Consider the following 20,555-nt stretch of genomic DNA (forward strand, 5'->3'; position numbering starts at 1 on the left):
GATGAGTGATCACACCATCGCCTCAGTCGTGTTCAATTCTGTGCGACCCCATAGACGGCAGACCACCAGGCTCCTCTGTCCCTGGGATTCTCCAGGCAAGAACACTGGAGTGGGTTGCCATTTCCTTCTCCAATGCATGAAAGTGAAAAGTGAAAGTGAAGTCGCTCATTCTTGTCCAACTCTTCGTGACCCCATGGACTGCAGCCCACCAGGCTCCTCCGTCCATGGGATTTTCTAGACAAGAGTACTGGAGTGGGTTGTCATTGCCTTCTCCAGAGAAAGGTGATGGAAGGATCGCAAAGCAAGCAGGCTGAAGACTCCTACTGTTCTTACTGAAGCTCTGGTGGCTTGTCAAGAAGAAATATTTATCAATTAACTGTTTGTCTTTGGTCAATTTCCAGGGCCCTGGAAATGGTGATTTTTAACACACTTGCTCAGTTTTATATGTATCTTTTTTTCACTGACCTCTTCATGCTTCTGAAACAAGGAGTCCCTCAATACCCACCCAACCCTGTTTTTGACACTTATATTGTATCTTCATTTAAAAATATATATTCATTACTACTCACTTATAACAATTATTTATTCTTCATGCTAGAGGTAAATACATATTCAACACTTACCCTCAGTCTTTATGTAAATATCTCTTCAGTTTGAAGTATATTCTGTTGGAGAATATTCAGGAAATGCTCATGGTGCAGTATTCCCTGAGCTCTTGTGTGAGCTCTTAATAAGTTTTATTTTTATACTCTTCATGTTAAAGATTGAATATAATGTCCTTAACTCACATATTCTTTCCTTGAGTATATTACATATGTTGTGTGTAAGTTGTTGCTTAGTCATGTCCAGCTCTTTGCAAGCCCATGGACTATAGCCTGCCACACCTCTCTGTCCACTGAATTCTCCAGGCAAGAATACTGGAGTGGGTTGCCATTCCCTTCTCCAGGGAATCTTCCTGACTCAGGGATTGAACCTGGGTCTCCAGCATTGCAGGGAGATTCTTTACCATCTGAGCCACCAGAGAAGCCCATTAAATGTTACAATATTATTTTCTGGCATAAAGAATTGCTGTCCAAAAATTAATAACAATTTGATTTTCTTTCCCCAGAGCTAATTTTGTTTAACATTTTTATAAAAATATGCCTAGTATCTATTCTGTGAGTATTTTCCTACTTTTGCAGTATAATCTTTTAATATATATTTTCTAGTCATTTTAAGAAATTGTACTAGAGTTATAATTTCCAGTGTTTTTCTATTGTTTATTTCTTTAGTATCGTTTATTCTCCATCTTCTTGCCTATCTCTTTCTTTGAATCTCTTTTACCTCTTTTTGCTTATAAAATCCATTATTTATTAATATTTCACTTAAAAATTTCTTTCATTCTATTTTTAAAGTTTCTTTTAATGCATTAACTTTTGTATTAATACATTCTTGGTTTTTTTTCTAGTTTGCTCTTAATTTCTGAAATGATTTTAAAAACTTATTTCCAACCCTTTCCTGAATTTTCTCACTTATCTTCTATAGAATTTCTTCTCTCCAAATGACTCATTTAGCAGTGTTTCTAAAACTTATCATAGCTTATATCATTTTATTTCTTTTAGTTAATTTTGAATAATTGGGTTATAGTTTTTATTTATTTTGAAGTCATGTCTTTCTAATATGCTGTTATTAATGTAGGAATATTACTTTGCTCTCTATTCTCTTTTTTCTTATGGTATCTTTATATGTGATTCCAACCCACTTTTTTCTATTGCTCTAAATGTTTGTTAAATAGATTTTGACTTTTATCACGGAGGAGTACACCAGGCTATCTTTTCTAGAATCTTCAGTGTCTCTAGAGCTCTCTCTTCTGTTATTTTCAAAATAAATTATATGCCATTGTACTTTGTAAGATGCACTTCTTTTCCTCCTATCCCTCACTTTTATCTAAATTGCCTCTTTGCTTTCTCCTGTTGGGCCTCTCTGGTGTAATTTGGATTTTACTCCCAGGGATTTCATCTCAGAGTGGGATTTCTCTGAAAAGTCCCCTCTACTCTAGCACTGACAAGCCTTTTCATTTTTCCCTTGAAGGCTCTGGTAATTTGGTGCCTACAAACTTCTTTCTCTGTTTCTGCTGCTATTCTCAGATTAGTTAGCCTTTCTTTCCAGTGATTGTCTGTTGACTTTTTTCTAGAAGGTAGGAGGGGTAAGTTCTTAGTTCTAAGGGCCACTGATTTTCCTGTTTCTTTTTGCACAGTTGCTTATACCACAGTGGTTTGTTGATTTGTCCCCAACTATTAATGATGTTATATTGTTATTTAGTGTTCCCATAGATATTGCCTATAGGTTTACTATGCTAGTTGGTCTGTTTTTACTAAGAATCTCAGGGATATTAGAGTTATGCCACTTGTATTACCAACTTCTCAGAATCTGGACAAACTTTACAAAAATTTACTACTTATGTGTTTGGGTAATGCACATTTAAATAGAATTTGCATATCAAGTAGACTTCATAAACTATACAAATATGTGCCTTGGTCAGTCTCTGTTTAAAATAAACTGATGTAAGCAGAACAATTATAATCTCAAGAATAAAATTAAATAGTATTAATGGTGGTATGCAAATATGGCCAAAAAATTTGGTGGTGATACACATGTAACTCCATTTGGGAGTGCTGTTATAGTAAATGCTTTTAACCATAAAAGGCAGGAATTTTGTTATTGTTGTTTTGTTTTGGTTTTTAAATTCTGAGGCTGGAGTAATATATGGAGGCAGCAATAGAGAGCAAGAAAGGCCCTGATCCAATCCTCCTAATCTTGAGGCAATAAGGATATAAGAAAATAAACAACCATTATCTGAGAATGATGCAGGGAAGTTGGGCCCTGATGGGAAGGCCTGGCTTCAATTAAGAAAGCAGGAGGAGAGAGAGCTATCATTAAAGAGGACAACTGATATTGACAAGAGCTTGAAATGCAGCAAAGCTTTAAAGGCAAAATACAACATTTGAAATATTCCCATGTTTTTAAAAAATGTGCTGTTGATAATAAGGAGAATGTTCACACCTCATGACCTATTAATTATACTTCTGGGAATGTATCTTAAGTAGCTAAATGGTCAGAAGAAAACTATTAGTTTAAGGATGAACCTTTCTATAAAGATTGTAATAGTTTAAATAAGCTAAAAACTGAAAAAGCATATGATTCAATACTTGAAAATTGATAAACAAATTATGATGTATGTATGTGATATAATAGAAATTTCAAACACAGGTAGCTTAAGAATCATGCAAAACCTTTTAAGCTATAGGTAACATTTGCTGGTAAATAAAATTGCAAAGTATGAAAAAAAATTTGCATACAAACAAGATTTGTATAGATATAGGAAAAAAAAGAATAAGATTTTCAGGATATTAAGATGATAGAATTGTTGTCATTCATAAATTATTTTCTGATATTATAGTTTACTCACAAATGTATATATATGTGTATATAACTTTCCCCAAAAGAGAGACTATAAACCTATTTATCTCATATCACTTTAAAAATGAAAATAATTCATTAAACATGCTTCCTTGGAGTTTCCTGATGTGTTTTCCTGTGTGATTTTTTTCTTTGGAGAAATATCTGTAAGCTCTAAAAAGACAATCAGGTATAAAAGCAGTGAAAAGATCAGCATATGTCAGAAGTTTGGTGAAAGGAAGGGATGAAAAGGCAGAGCACAGAGGATTTTTAGGTCAATTAAACTATTCTATATGATATTGCAAGAGTGGATACATATCAGACTTTGGTCAAAATTCATGGAATGTACAACACCAAAAGTGAGCCTTATGTAAATAAAATATGGACTTTGGGTGATGATGTGTTTGATCTAGTTTCACTGATTGTAATAAAGGCATCACTGTGGTTAGGGATGTTAATAATGGGGGAGATTGTGCATGTGTGAGGGCAGGGTGTATATGGAAACTCAGTACTTCCCACTCAATTTTGCTATGTACCTAAACCTTCTCTAAAAAAACATTGTCTATTAAAAATTTTAAAAGACAATGGAGGCCAGATTATAATGTTTTATATTCTACCTGATCCAGGAAATATGATCTTAAAGACTAATGCACCAACTTGAGGTTAAAGCAGAAGAATGTACTGAACTGTGAGCTGGATTCTGTTAGGGCAGTTTCCCTGTAGTTATTCAGTAATAGACAACCCTGTGCTTCTCAGTGACCCTGTTATGCCATTTATACAATGAGGACTGTACATGGTGGGGTCCTCTTCATAGGTGTACCCTGAAGATAGCTGAATCTCTATACTAAAACTGTTCTCATTTCTTGGATTAAAAATACTTTACAGACCAATCATAGATCCATGTCTTTCCCTCTTTATGTTTTGTTACAGTGGCACAAGAAGAATGCAGAAACAACCATACAATAGAAATAGAGATAAATGGGACTCTGGAAATACCATGCTTTCAAAACACCTCCTTAGAAATTTCATCTGCGCTCACCTTTGCATGGCTGATGGTAAGTGTTGCCCTTTTCAGTGAATAATGGCCATGATCTTTAAATATTAATGAAGTGAAGATGAATAACAAGTAATAATAGGGAAGGAAGCACACTGGATAAGAGACAAGCATTATGTGAAGGTTGAGTTAATGTCTGGAGGAGGGAAGGGAGGCCACCAGGATTCCTTCCAACTCAGCAAGCCCCTGGGTCTTTGAATGCAGTGACTTAGAAAATAGTTCCTAAAGGTTAGTTTGTATTTCAAGCTGTATACTCAACAATGATAACAGAAAGAAAGAAGTGTGATGGTGCCCTGGAGAGGAGCCACATCCAGCAGAAGCCCCTACTCATACTTACTTGTTTACACACAACACGTGCAGGGGCATAGACTCCCTTTTTTTCCCAGAACCCTACTACCACATCCTGGAAAATACACAGCATTGCTTGGACCGGGAAACACAAACTCTTAATGCATATCAAACACAAATAGAAAACGTCCATGAGAGAAGCAGTATGTCTATACGAAACAGCCACTGCCCAGCTCCATCACCGCCACTGGTAATGACAGGCCTATGGTAGCTATGTTTTCCGACTTACAAGAATAAAACAAAACAGAAATATGGATTGTTATGTGAAATTTTCCAAGGCAAGTCAACCAAATGGCATCCAGCTATTAACCAATATATAGAGTGGACTTCTAATACTACTGTTAAATCAGTTGATAACACAAGCCTTACACAATTATGATGACCATAAACACAATTTTGAGAATCATGAAATGGGTGGGGTTGATGATCCAGAATATGACTATATTAATTTTTCAGGTCTTCATCAAAATGAAAACACAAGATTTTAAAATTCTTACATAACTAATAGATGTCCATGAGTATAGCAGCTGATACCATCTGCAAAATACTGTACTTGCATGGTTGATCATTTATATTACAAATTAGTAGACTTTTGTGGACTGTCTTGGAAACTGACCCTTCATGTAAAAAGATTTCTCTGAGGATGTGCCAAATCCAAGATAACTGACTTTCAAGGAGGCTTTAAAATATAACCTACTAATAATTTTTTATTGTCTAGATGTTTTTTGGATAGTTAGTATGATCAAAAGACATTATAAAATGCCTTTCTCAAATTGTTCTAAAAGCTACAGTGTCTGTTTATCATGTCGAAAAATGTATGCTCCCCCTTTTTATGGTTTGGTTGCTGAAATGTAAGACTTCCTGCATGACATTATGCCCATCATTAAAAAGTCAGTTTTTCTTAACTAATGTGATACAAGGTGGTTCTTAGAAAAAAAAAAAAATTAAGAATAGAGATCTTCTCAAGAAGACAGAAGCCTGTTGTACTAAACATTACTGTAATGGAAATACAGTATCTATACCTAGTTTACATTATGAATATTTCCACCAATGGGGAAAAATTTTCCACCCTAATTATCACTAAGTCACTATCAGTAGGGGTAGTAATATTTTATAGTAATCAAAAAGACAGATTTAATAAAGCTTTACTTAGAGATTTTTGCTGGCTATTAAGTTGATCTGTAGTATCCTTGTCTTATCGGAATAGAGTCTAATCTGTTTTTCCAAGAAACGTTAAAGTTTTCAGTCAGCTTGTATCTTTTCTGTGACACTGAACTTCTCCAGGGCAAAAAGCTGCATCAGTCATTTTAAAAATCCCTAGATCTAGTATATTGCCTTGACTATAGGCACTCAGTAAATATCTAATAAATAATTGAATGGTATTTGTTGGCTTCCTATTAAATGGGTGATCACTAAACCTCATGCTGGCTGTGTGATTAGTTAGTGAGAAGCTCATGAAGTATCAATGACTAGATCACTAATAAGACATCCTCTAACAATTGTCTTCAAAGAAACTAAGAAGTCTCTGTAAACATTATCTTTGAATCCTGCCAAGACATTTGAGATAAATAAGGGATGGAGAGATTGCATCTAAGGTCATAGTGAGAGTGAGTCCTAAACTTCTACTGAAACCTCAGGCCATGCTCTCACTTTAAAGAATGCATCATAACTGAGACAACCTGAGGAATCTTTTTGAAAGAAACGTCTTTTCAAAGGGAACATTGTATTGGCAAATATGCTGATTAAATTCCAACTGTGCATTTCCCTTTTAAATGTTGAAATCTTTTTGCTCCTTTGATTTACATTTGTCCTCCACCCTGCCAGCTCTGTGGGATTCAGCAAGTCTGAGATGAAATCATCCAATCTTCCATGATTAAGGAATAAACCACAGCTCTTTATGTCATGACTGTTATAAGTCTGCAGAGGATATAAATATCCCCTCAATCCATATTTTAGTACTTCAGTCTCTTGTTAAGCCAGCAGTAATAATCATAATGATAACCAATCATTCTTGCAGATATGATATAATGTGACTTTTAGAAAAGGTTACAAAGAGATGATGAAGATGAGCTCAGGAGGGTAGAAACCCAGTATAAGGGTATATCGAACTCAGTAACTCTGGAGCTGCAGAATGTTCCCTTCAAGAGCTGCGTTAAACCCTGGAAACAATTTGACAGACTAAATTAGTTTAATCTAAGTCACTGGAAAACAAAAGCCATGTTCTGTATGTGGAATTTTATAAAATCTAATTCAGTTAATGACCTTCACGGGAAAGGTTAATTATTGGGATTTTCAGTTATCATAAAAATGTTATTGACTGTGCTTCCCTGATCCCATGCTGAGACTGTGTTAAATGTGTCCATGGAGCAGATCCCTTGCATTCTGGAATTTTACATTCCAGGATCATGACTACACTGAAGTAGAAAGGCATCTGGTGCAAACTGTGTATCTGACATTTCTGTAGGACAAGAGGTAACTAAGTAAGCACAGAGGCTGTCTGTTGAGGGTCCGTGTGCATGATGTGATGACGAAAAAGTAATAGAATGTGTGTTTTTAGATGGAATGCAGTTTGTAGAGGATAAATGATATTCTTCCCAGTTTATGTCCTGGGGCGTGAGCCTTCAGTCATCAGGGAAATTCTGCAGGGTTATTCTGGGAGCTTCTCAATTCCCTCTAATGTTCTGTGTTCATTCCAAACTATCGTCCTGATTTCCCACAGTATAAATTTCAGTTCAGTCTAACAAACATGTGAATCTGTTTTAAGTGCTGGGTCCTACAGGGATAGAAAACTGTATTGGACATGTTTCTTACCATGAAATACAACTTTAATAAAAATGTAAAATAGCAACATGGAGGGGAAATGATTTGATACTGACTAAATGGACCTGGAAAAACCTCTTAGGTTACTTTTGAGCTGGATAATTAAAGCCAACAAACAGCAGACATGTGTTTCACCAAGACCCTGGGACCTGTGAGCACACGTTGGAAGCACCCCCTTTGTCAGGGTGGAAGAGATGTTGAGGGATGGTTGCTCCCCAAACTTGATGGATAAAGAGAAACCCATGACTTTTCTCTTTAAAATCAGGAATAGAAAGTGAGAAACATATCAAACAGTTCAATACTAATGATAAAGGCATACAATTAGAATCTAGAGGCTTGTTTCTTTAAATTTTTCTCTATAAATATATCTTTTCTGTACTCTCTTCTTTACTGTTTGTAATATTTTACATGTAAATGAAAATCAAAATGGGCTTCCCAGGTGGCACTAGTAGTGAAGAACCCACCCGCCAATGCAGGAAACATAAGAGATGTGGGTTCAATCCCTGGGTCAGGAAGATCCCCTGGAGGAGGGCATGGCAACCCACTCCAGTATTCTTGCCTGGAGAATCCCTTGGACAGAGGAGGGATTGAGGTCACAAGAGTTGGACATGACTGAAGCGAGTACACACACACTGTAAACATTATTGGTTTTCCATGCCTATGGGAAGCCTGCTGCAGCCGCTGCTGCTAAGTCGCTTCAGTCGTGTCTGACTCTGTGCGACCCCATAGACGGCAGCCCACCAGGCTTCCCCATCCCTGGGATTCTCAAGGCAAGAACACTGGAGTGGGTTGCCATTTCCTTCTCCAATGCATGACAGTGAAAAGTGAAAGTGAAGTTGCTCAGTTGTGTCCAACTCTTAGCAATCCCATGGACTGTAGCCCACCAGGCTCCTCCAAGCCTAGCTATTCAGAAAAGAAAGCTGTCACCTTCTATCTGATGGCAGCTGACCCTAGCTACCTTCACCATAATCAAAATTGAAGTGTTAGCCAACTTACAAAATGTTGACAACCAATTGTGTTGATTGGAAAAAAATGTTGTGGATTTCTATAAAATGGACATGGGGAGCTTTGCAAGCAGCCTGCTTTGATAGCACTGAGTGGATGGGGAATAAATAGAGCAAAGTGAAGATAAGAAGCAGTTAGGAGATAAAGAAGTATCAATTGATGCAGTTCGCAGAATTTATTGAATGGGCTCTATACACTTAGCACCTGCCTTGTGCTATGGCCATTACTGCCTGCTCTGACATGGAGCTCAGGGCAGCCCAGAGGTGAGGTAGCCTCATTAAATCAAATAGTACCATGGTCTCTTTTCTGCACTGAAAATTCTGAGTCCAGTACTAAAATAGGAACCCTTCTGCAAATTATCCTAGGGTTTATCAGGTCATTAAGAGACATTCAGGAGAAGTTTTCCATGATTCAATATGGCCCCTCCCAGCCCTCATCATGCTAATTATTTTATCCAACTCCTGTTTATCATTTCCTTATGCATTTATTTTCCTTCTATGGGTACTGATTTTCTGGGTTTTTTTCTTGTGAATTTGTTCTTCTCCTCAAACAGACTCTCAGCAGAAATGTCAAAGACTGTCAGTTCTACTGCCTTTTTGAGGCTCTATGAAGCGAAGTCATTAACAGTATGGCTTTTAGAGGGAGACTGTCGCATTCAAATCCTGTTTCCAAATCTGCATTTGCTAGCAGTGTGACCTAAGAGCTAGGATTAGGGTGAAGTGAGTAGGGCCTTCACCTTGGCTGCAAAATTTAAGGAAGTTCCCCCAAGAAACCAGTAATCACAATACTTTCAAGTATCAAAATTTACGGAAAATCCATGATAAATAAAATGCCAAATTTTTAAATAAAGGCAAGGTGTCTTCTGTTTGTTATGAGATCCTGCTATGCTCTTCAAGGAACAAGATTTTCACAATCAGCCTGTGGTTCCTGGGTCTTTGTGGCATGGCGCCCCCTTAGGGCCACAGGCATAAAGGTTGACAAGGACAGGAGAAAAGATTGAACAGTGCATGACTTTATGAAATCAGTTTTCAAATGTTAAACTGTAGAGTTTTTATTAACTGTTTCCACTGTTAAATATGTCAAAATATGGGAGGATATTTTGCTAAGTGCCCATAAGGACACAGATTTTTCCTTTTGTATCAGAATTCTATACAGCCTTGGATATGTTGCCCAGCCTGATTTTAGTTCTGTCATCCACAAAAAGGAATAATTATATAACACAATTATAATTTTATCATAATTATATAATTATAGTACCAGCCCCATGGTGGTATTGTGAGGTGGTGATTAACTTAACACAGTACCTATGTTCAATACATATTAAAAAGTAATTTTTAAAGAGTTCATTTTAGTACTCTCCATAATTCTTTAATTTAACCATGGAGAGAGTAAATACTCATGAATTCACAGCAAGCTGATCCAGTTCAGGTTGTAAGACAGTGATTTAGTATTAATTGAACATTTGTGGAGTGTTAGGACTCATGTAGGTGTATCCTATACATCTACATTCCTCATTCTGTTCTAAGGGTGCAGCAAGTCGTAAATTTCATGAAGTTTTAGAAATATTTATTAATATTTTAGGGATTCCCAGGTGGCTAAGTGGTAAAGAATCCACCTGCCAATGAAGGAGACAGGAGTTCGAATCCTGGGTCAGGAAGGTCCCCTAGAGGAGAAAATGGCAACCCATTCTTGGGGAATGAATGAATTCTTGCCTGGAAAATTCCATGGACAGGGGAGCCTGGAGGGCTATAGACTGTAAAGAGTCGACTATAGGTCACAAAGAGTCAGACATGACTGAGCGCTCACGCACATGAGTCAGACATCACTGAGCGCTCACGCACATGAGTCAGACATGACTGAGTGCTCACACACATCAGTGTTTTTAAAATTATCAAAAGAAGAAAGGAAAAACAGCCAAGAACAAAGATTCTGTGCAAGATCCCCTACCAGTGTTTCTTGCAGAACAAATGCCCTAGAATCATTCTTATCAGGTGAGAGTTGAGGTGTACTCTGTGACACCTGTCACCAAAGGTAGGTCAGTTCAGTTCAGTTTTGTGTCCGACTCTTTGTGACCCCATGAACTATACAGCACATCAGGCTTCCCTGTCCAACACCAGCTCCCGGAGCTTACTCAAACTCATGTCCATCGAGTTGATGATGCCATCCAACCATCTCATCCTCTGTCGTCCTCTTCTCTTACTGCTTTCAATCTTTCCCAGCATCAGGGTCTTTTCAAATCAGTCAGTTCTTCGCATCAGGGGGCCAAAGTATTGGAGTTTCAGCCTCAGCATCAGTCCTTCCAATGAATATTCAGGACTGATTTCCTTTAGGATGGACTGGTTGCATGTCCTTGCAGTCCAAGGGGACTCTCAAGAGTCTTCTCCAACACCATAGTTCAAAAGCATCAATTCTTCAGTGCTCAGCTTTCTTTATAGTCCAACTCTCATATCCATACATGACTACTGGAAAACCACAGCTTTCACTAGATGGACCTTTGTTGCAAAGTAATGTATGCTGTCTAGGTTGGTCATAGCTTTTCTTCCAAGGAGCAAGGCTCTTTTAATTTCATGGCTGCAGTCAGCATCTGCAGTGATTTTGGAGCCTCCCAAAATAAAGTCTGTCACTGTTTCCATTGTTTCCCCATCTATTTGCCATGAAGTGATGGGACCAGATGCCATGATCTTAGGTTTCTGAATGTTGAGTTTTTCACTGTCCTCTTTCCCTTTCATCAAGAGGCTCTTTAGTTCTTCACTTTCTGCCATAAGGGTGGTGTCATCTGCATATCTGAGGTTATTGATATTTCTTCTGGTAATCTTGATTCCAGCTTGTGTGTGCTTCATCCAGTCCTGCATTTCTCATGATGTACTCTGCATATAAGTTAAATAAGCAGGGTGACAATACACAGCCTTGACTGGCTCCTTTTCCAATTTGGAACCAGTCTGTTGTTCCATGTCCAGTTCTAACTGTTGCTTCTTGACCTGCATACAGATTTCTCAGGAGGCAGGTCAGGTGGTCTGGTATTCCCACCTCTTTCAGAATTTTCCAGTTTTTTGTGATCCACACAATCAAAGGCTTTGGCATAGTCATAAAGGAGAAGTAGATGTTTTTATCGGAGAAGGCAATGGCACCCCACTCCAGTACTCTTGCCTGGAAAATCCCATGGACAGAAGAGCTTGGTAGGCTGCGGTCCATGAGGTCGCTAAGAGTCGGACACGACTGAGCGACTTCACTTTCACTTTTCACTTTCATTGGAGAAGGAAATGGCAACCCACTCCAGTGTTCTTGCCTAGAGAATCCCAGGGATGGGGGAGCCTGGTGGGCTGCCGTCTATGGGGTCGCACAGAGTCGGACACGACAGAAGCGACTTAGCAGCAGCAGCAGCAGATGTTTTTATGGAATTCTCTTTCTTTTTGATGATCCAGCGGACGTTGGCAATTTGATTTCTGATTCATCTGCCTTTTCTAAATCCAGCTTGAACATCTGGAAGTTCACGGTTCACATGCTGTTGAAGCCTGGCTTGGAGAATTTTGAGCATTACTTTGCTAGTGTGTGAGATAAGTGCAATTGTGTGGTAGTTTGAACATTCTTTGGCATTGCCTTTCTTTGGGATTGGAATGAAAACGGACCTTTTCCAGTCCTGTGGCCACTGCTGAGTTTTCCAAATTTGCTGGCATATTGAGTACAGCACTTTCACAGCATCATCTTTTAGGATTTGAAATAGCTAAAGGTAGCTCAACATATCATAAAAGGCTCCTTTCAATCAACAAACTGTCCACACCTCCAAGATCTCCCATTTATATAAAAACCTCTGGCTTCCTGGAGTTTCTTCTAAATTTTTCACTCTAGATAATCCACAAAATTGTTTTATTTGTTTTGTGATGGTTTGGTTTTATTAAGATGTAATGTCTCAGAGATATTTTTTGTCCCTTTCTTGGTGCTGTGACTTAAGTACCTTCTCTCTATGACCTTTGAGCAAGTTACCTAACTTTGGTCTATTTCAGATTGTTTTAAGGATTAAATAAGACTTGAAAGAACTTGGCACAGCACCTAAAAGTAGGTGCTAAATAAACTTAAGCTATGACTAATAATGTAAAGATTTAGTTGTGGTCATAGAAATAGTAATAGTATTTAGTAGTAATACTAAACAGTAATAGTATTAGTAATAATAATTTAATAGTAATTAGTTGTAGTTGCAATAATAGTATTGCTTCTCCCTCTCCGAGCACTAGACATTTCATTGTTTGCCTGCCTTTTGTCACCTCTCTTCCCATTTGCTCCATGAGAGCAGGTGCTCACATGCAGGTTCTAGCCCCATCCCCTTTATATCTGGGGCCTCTACAATCTCTCAGGATCTCCTGATGTTATAGGTTACAGGGACATTTTGCAACCGAATCCATCTTTCCCAATGAAGGGACAAATCCCTCCTCTATAACAGTCTAACTCCCCCAAAACAAGCAAAAAACCTAAGCCTGATTTCTTTAAAAAATATCTTTTCTCCATCAGTTAAACTACTTTGGCCAGTCACCCCCAGATACAGAATAAAGAAAAAGCCATATTCTCACCAGTCTCCAACCTCAGCCTCTGACTGCCTATCTTCCCACAACAAAGTGACAGATGGAAACATTCCAAATGGCAAGGCATTTACTAAAAGATCAAGCATTTTGAACTTCTGGATTCTCACAAAAACAGTCCCTTGCATAAAACAAGAGCAGTGAAACAGCTTGTACTGAAGGACCAGCAGGGTGAGCCTGCTTCCTTAATTATAGTTAAGTTCCCTACATATGAACGAGTTCCATTCTGAGCGTGTGTTCATAAGTCCAATTTGTGAGTCCAACAAAGTTAACCTAGGTAGCCAGCTAACACAATCAGCTATACAGTACCGTACTATAAGTTTTCACACACATTTAAAAAAAAACCATTTTCAATCTTACAGGACAGTACCTTGAAAAGTACAGTAGTACAGTACAACAGCTGGCACACAGGGGCTGGCATCAAGTGAACAGGCAAGAAGAGTTACTGCCTGGAGAAGGGAGTAGGGGGGGAGATGATAGAGCTGAAGGATTGTCAGCAATAGGAGATGGAGAGAAAGCTGCAGTTTCACTCGCGCCTGACGATGGCACAGTTTCTCGTTCTTGGCTGGTTTCAATTATCTATCCTCTTGAAAAAGTGATCCAGTGATGTCTGGGTAGCAGCTCTTTTTTTCCTGATCATAGATGACACAGTAGGCCTGGAGTGCATTCTAAATGACTGCTGCAGCCTTTGCGTGCTGTTCTACACTTGGGTCCCGTGCCTCAAGAGCTAACAGTGCCACCTCAAATAAAGAACGTCCCCTTGCCGTGTCCCATGTCATGGACCTCTTTGGTTCTTTGGTTTCTTCTTCTTCCTCTGGTCTCTTTGTTATCTCTCTGGGCCTCCAGTTCCATCAGGTCTTCATTAGTAAGTTACACAAAATTAAGTGCAAAAAGCACAACCCCTTGTAGAGAATGCATGCACATGACAATGTACACCAGACACGTGAACTAATTTACATGATTAAACATGCAAACACATGTTCCCATCTTTGAAAGTTCACAGCACGAATGTTTGTATATCGGGGATTTATGCACTGGCCTCCAGATCACAAGGCTGAGTGAAATGCCTTCCTGTTTCTTCTGCCGTCACCACCCAATACTTAGGGCCCCTTTTGGGGCCCCTTCTCCAGAACATAATCTGAGGCCCCTGTCTCCCTTTAATTTTCTGTACTCTTTCTTGTTAGGAATACAGCAACCCAGAGCATTAGGTCCCTCTTTATGTGGGTATGTACCTCGCTTCAGGAGTAAGTCTGTGATTCTCCGCAGGCAGTACTATCTGTCTATTTGCAGGTAAAGCTGTTACCAATAAAAATGGTGTCTTATGTAAGAGTTTCTAATAAGTGTATTTCGGAAATACCTATATAAACCATAAAAGAAGTCTGTCTTCCTGTTTACACTTCCTGTTCTGCTCCCAGCTCATACCTGAATTCTCTCCCTCACCTAGCTTATTTTCTTCTATGCAGAATCTAATTTTTTGAACTAGAGATTCCAAGTCACAGACCTTCGTTTTCATTGTTTCGTGACTTCTTTCCCTGTTCAGCCTTCTCCTTTTCAGTTCCTTGCATTTTCCCCCAGACCAGTGGTTCTCAGCCCTGGCTTCTCCAAGGACCTTTTTAAAAACGTGGCCTGGGATGCGGCTTATCCCAAAACAACTGCACAAGAATCTCCAGAGAAGAAGCTATGCATCAGATTGTGTTCAAAGCACTCAGGTGAAACTGCTGAGTTATAAAGAAGTATAAATATAAGGTCATAACCTTCCTCTACATTTATGCCCCTCAAGGGTCCCCTCCTCACTAGACCCTTGGTCAGCGCATGTACTGACACTGACCAACACTGTGACTCCTTGTCCAGGAAATTCAGGATAAGGCAAGAATGGTGGGAGCATTTTTCATAGACCTAAAAAAGAGTATGGACTAGAGGAACCAAGTACTCCAGTTAAACTCTGATCTCCAAATTCAGATTAGCATTTACAGCCTAATCTTTACATGTCCTCTTTGAAGGTCAGACACAGAAATAAGAGCAGAGGCTAGAAGATGCCAAAGGGCACAATATTTAAGGAGGAACCCCTTTCAGTGCCTTTCCTGCACTTCCAAGACCCTGAGAGTGAGTGCCTCCTTAACCTTTGCATTTTAGGAGTCTTTCTTTACCTCATCCTAGTCCTCATTCCAAGTGGAGCTAAAATGAGAGCTTTTTTAAAGGAATGTTGGGAAGAAAGGATGATTGTAATCATTCAGTTCAGTGAAAATTGAATGAGTAAAACAGATACAGCCCCCTGAACATATCCTAGCATTACGATTTCAGAAGTTGAAATGAGAATTATGACCTGACATTAATTCCCAGGGCTGTACCCTCCCCCAAATCCCACTGTCAATATGCAGCTCATAGGAGGTGATGAAGGAGAAGTTTTAATCAGAAGAGCAGCAATTTCTATTCGTGTTAGCAGAGAATGACAGTATATTTTGAATTGAAAAGTTGAGTGTAATGATACTTTCTCTAGTAACATACTCAATCTCTTAATTTCAATTCTTCATTCATCATCTCCATTGTCACAAAGAACAACTGGATTACTCCGTGTGGAATGCCTAGTCCAGAGCTGGCACGATTGAGGCTCAAAGCTGGTAACCATTTTGTCTCATCAGGAGGATAACGGAACTCAGGAAACACTTACCACTCGAGGTCACCCCATCAGCAATTCCGCGTTATTTGAAGACAGAGTCCGGATAGGTACAGACTACGGGCTCTACCTCTCTCCAGTCCAAATCCACGATGATGGCCGGAAGTTCACTTGCCACATTGTAGTCAGGCCTGGCAGAGTCTTGAGGAGCTCCACCACGGTCAAGGTTTTTGGTAAGTTTCTGTTCTCTGGAGTCCCTGCCATGCTCCTGTTACTGTCCCCAGATTCTTCCCCCGCCAAAGATGAAACACTCTGTTAGCTAGAGAGCAGCCACTCAAGGGTCGCTATTCCGGAGTTCTGTTTGTCTTGACACTTGTGATTCATGTTGGGGGTGGGGACGAGGGAAGGAAGCTAAAGAATGATGATTCAGCTGCCATAGATCATCAGTTTCCTGGTGACCACTAACCACTACCTTACGTGAGCTACCATATGGCTTTTCATATGACCACTACTTTATGGTTTTAATGTCTCCTGAGAATATGGGAAGTCTCTTTCGTTATAACTGCCAAAATCTAATTGCTTAGTTGTCTAGTTGTATAAAAGTTGCTTGCTGGAGCAAGGTGGAGTAAGGCCAGTGTGAGAAAAGGTAGATGACAAACACAGCTCCTAAGAAACTCTGCAGGAGTCCCCTCGGCCCCACCAAGGCCAGCTGGGCTGAGAGACTGTCCAGCTCCTCCAGCAAAGGGACTTGTAAGGCTGGCCCTCTGACCTTGCATCTGCAGGAGAGAGGGGCTTAGCTGAAATATCCACTGTGGCCTCAGTCAGACTGCAGAGACTCTGCAGGTTGCAAATTTAAGGGAAATGGGAAAATTCTGTTTTGTTCAGTGATGCAAGGAAATATTAATGAATAGAAACTTGTTGGCTTTAGATATTTTTCATTTTTGTGACCAAGAACTGTGTTTTTCAAAACATCATTTTTCTGTTATTTTTATTTTTTGAATTTATTTTTTATTAAAACATCATTTTTAAACGAAGGCCAAGAGGAACGCAGTGATGTGGATGAGCAATTCATTGTTTTGGAAAATGAGGTAAAAGAGAAAATAATTCACAAAACCTAAAAGCATGGACTGGTAGATTTTTTTTCTCAGTTAACTAAATGACAGGATAAGTGAAAAATCTTTGTTTTTATCTAGAATCTTATTGAATTATTACTAGAGATCACACAGTCCAGTATTTTAAAGGAAATGCAAACCCTTTAGTTCATAAGGAAATAGCTGCAGCCAAAATGTATTTAGTTTGAAGTCTCTTGCCGATAGCTTTTCCTATATGTCTTTCTTTGACTCTCACTGTCTTTCTCTTGCCTTCCTTCCCTTGTTCCTTCCTTACCTCTCTCTTTCTCTGTCTCTCCTCTGGGATGGGTTAGGGAAGAATCAATTGCCCCCCGTGATCAGGTTCCTTATGGGGCCTAGACAGTGTCCTGTGCTGAGTTGGAAAGAATGTTCATCTCTTTGATTGATAACACCATTCTCTCATTTATGGGGTGTGACTGTCTTAGCCCAAACACGAGACCGATTCATCTGGCCTCATTGGCAAATCAATGGAGGCAGTCATCCAGGATGTGAAAAGAAATAATTCTGTGTTAGGCAAACTGTGTCCCATTTGACCAAGGATTTTTGTACCATAACTCGACCTAATTGCCTTGTCAACATTTAAACCATGTCCCGTATCTCTTTGCTGCATTAAAGTATCTTCATCTTGGTCGAGAAGGCTTTTCCCTCTTTTCCATCTCATCCTTATGCCCCTCCACATCTCTCTGCCTCTTTATTTTTGTTTGCTTCTTCTTTGAACTCTTCAGTGGATGCTTAAAAATACAAGACACTGCCTACTTGTTAAAATAACTAGACTTTTCTGCTTTCTGATTTTCTCCTTTAGCAAATGAGCCACATAGGTTGTGTTTGGACAGTCTTATCCAGTCTTTAATCTATTTGGGGTGTCACCCGAGTGTGTATCATAGTGATCCTGGCACAGAATTATACTGCATATCTTATTCAGGACCCACTCTGTGTCCCCAGGTGATTTCTCAAATAGAATAAGCCAAAAATAAAAACATGAAAACCTTGAAATAAACACTGATATGTGTCACTGAGCCATTCTATAGGCCCTTCATCCGGTTTATTTCTTCTTCCTGAACACCTTTGTTCTCTACCAGACCATAAACTGGAAGCTTCCCCTCTGCCACTTCCTGGATCCCCCTCACTCGTCTCCTATGACCTGACTTTCCTTATGGGGAGTCCCCTGCCATCACAAGCTTGTTCTCCCACAATCTTGATTCCCCCAAAATAATCTATCTCTATCTATCACCCCTGCAACTTTTAGTACACTTGTTCCTGCTTTCAGGCCCTTCATTCTACCAGCATTTGTTGCTAATAAGAGGTCAGAAATAGGCCTCCTCCCCTTACTATTGCATCTTGGTTTGTGTTGCCCTGAAAGAAAACTTTGAGAAAAGGATTTGAATTAATGGATTTGAATTAATTTATTAGAGAGATAATCCTAGGAAATATAGGAGTGGGAAAAATATGTCAAGGAAGGGAAGGAAGATAATAAAATGTACATGATCAAGCCAGTTAGCAATGTGGGCTTAGAGCTCACTCCCACTGTGAAATCATGGAAGAACATGCATCAGAGTTATCCGCAGCAAAAGCGAGGAAGCTGGGGCATTATCCCCATCCCCCACCTGTTACCACCATTAACCCTCTGGGACTTCCAGTCTGCCATGTTTGTGGACTGGGTGTGTGTCCATAACCCCAGTAAGTCTTCAGGAGAGAGTCACTGGTGTGCCCAGCAAGAGGCTGTATGGATGCAGCAGAGGCTAAGTGGACGTAGCAGACACTGATGGTACCTGTGACAAGGGTCTTAATATTTTATCCCCTGGTTCATAGAGGACTATGTCTGTTATACTCACCTTATCTTGAGGCTACTTCAGTTCAGCATGATGTTCTCAATGTCTGTTTTATGCTGTGCACTATCAATGCTAGAGAGATGAATGAAGCATTCTGGCTTTAAGAACTTACAGTTTAGCAGAACAAAATCAGTGAAATAGTCCCTGATCTTTTCTGATGCCAAGCAACTAAATAAGAACCAGGTGTTTTTCCAGTTCCCTTCAGGGCCCTTAACTTATGCTTTATTTCTAGACCTGTGGGCACATAGACTGTTCCTCTTCTTTGCCCACTGCCTGTTCCCTCCCCTCCCTTACATTCCTACTTTAACCTGCTCTTCCTGTTGCAGTTTAGTTGCTAAGTCATGCTCAACCGTTTTGCAGCCCCATGGACTGTAGCCTACCAGGTTCCTCTGTCTGTGGGATTTCCCAGGCAGGGATACTGGCGTGGATTGCTGTTTCCTTCTCCAGGAAATCTTCCTGACTCAGGGATCAAACCCTCATCTCTTGCATTGACAGGTGGATTCTTTACCACTAAGCCACCTGGGAAGGCCCTTTTCACCTGACTCACCCATAATCATTTTAAAGCATCAGTGTTCCCTCTTCCAAAAGCCTCCTTATTCCCCAAGATTGGGTTAGAAGCTTCTCTTAAAAGCTTTCTTCAAATCCTACATGTCCCTAATAATAGTTCTTATATCAATTCTAATTTCTAGTTTTTGTATATGCATTTTCCATGTAAATATAAATTTCTCAATGAATATGATGTGTGCACCTTTGTTTCCTTGGCATCTAATATACTGCTGGAACACAGTGGGAGTTTAATAAATATCTGATGAGTTATTAATTTTTCACACATGCACACACACGTGCTTGGATGCACGCACACAGACACACACTAGTGACCAGGCAGGGTATCATTCAGGACCACTAACTGTTTTATTTGCCTTTAAGCTAAGCTGGAAATCCCCAGGATTGTGGAAAATAACTCCATGGATGTCACTGGAGAGGTGAGTCACATTAAAGCCTTTAAAAATTGACAGTATAATATGTCAAGGTGTGTTCATTTGCCTCATTGCTCAGAATGTTTTCTCAAAGGACCTGATCTTAATCCAATTAATTTCTGATAGGAATAAAGGTAAGCTAATTTGACTCGTCAAGGCTGTATATTGTCACCCTGCTTATTTAACTTATATGCAGAGTATCGTGAGAACTGCTGGGCTAGAAGAAGCACAAGCTGGAATCAAGATTGCCAGGAGAAATATCAATAACCTCAGATATGCAGATGACACCACCCATATTGCAGAAAGTGAAGAAGAACTAAAGATCCTCTTGATGAAAGTGAAAGTGGATAGTGAAAAAATTTGGTTTAAAGCTCAACATTCAGAAAACTGAGATCATGGCATCTGGTCCCATCACTTCATGGGAAATAGATGGAAAAACAGTGGAAACAGTGTCAGACTTTATTTTGGGGGGCTCCAAAATCACTGCAGATGGTGATTGCAGCCATGAAATTAAAAGACACTTACTCCTTGGAAGAAAAGTTATGACCAACCTAGACAGCATATTCTAAAGCAGTGACATTACTTGGGGAACAAAGGGACGTCCATCTAGTCAAGACTATGGCTTTTCCAGTAGTCATGTATGGATGTGAGAGTTGGACTATAAAGAAAGCAAGTGCTGAAGAATTGATGCTTTTGAACTGTGGTGTTGGAGAAGACTCTTGAGAGTCCCTTGGACTGCAAGGACATCCAACCAGTCAATCCTAAAGGA

At 39.5% G+C, this 20,555-nt stretch overlaps 1 protein-coding gene across 2 annotated transcripts in view; it reads left to right on the top strand.

Moving 5' to 3' along the window:
* The window catches only part of CD96 (CD96 molecule), a 106,475-nt gene that overhangs the window by 11,739 nt on the left and 74,181 nt on the right, over positions 1 to 20,555 (top strand). For both annotated transcript variants that reach the window (XM_068975335.1, XM_068975326.1), the window contains exons 3-5: positions 4,369 to 4,493; positions 15,876 to 16,083; positions 19,737 to 19,792. In XM_068975335.1, the coding sequence (XP_068831436.1) occupies positions 4,369 to 4,493; positions 15,876 to 16,083; positions 19,737 to 19,792 (389 nt within the window). The remainder of the gene's footprint in view (positions 1 to 4,368; positions 4,494 to 15,875; positions 16,084 to 19,736; positions 19,793 to 20,555) is intronic.

The sequence above is a fragment of the Capricornis sumatraensis genome, chromosome 1, assembly GCF_032405125.1.
Source record: "Capricornis sumatraensis isolate serow.1 chromosome 1, serow.2, whole genome shotgun sequence".
In the NCBI taxonomy this organism is placed as follows: domain Eukaryota; kingdom Metazoa; phylum Chordata; class Mammalia; order Artiodactyla; family Bovidae; genus Capricornis; species Capricornis sumatraensis.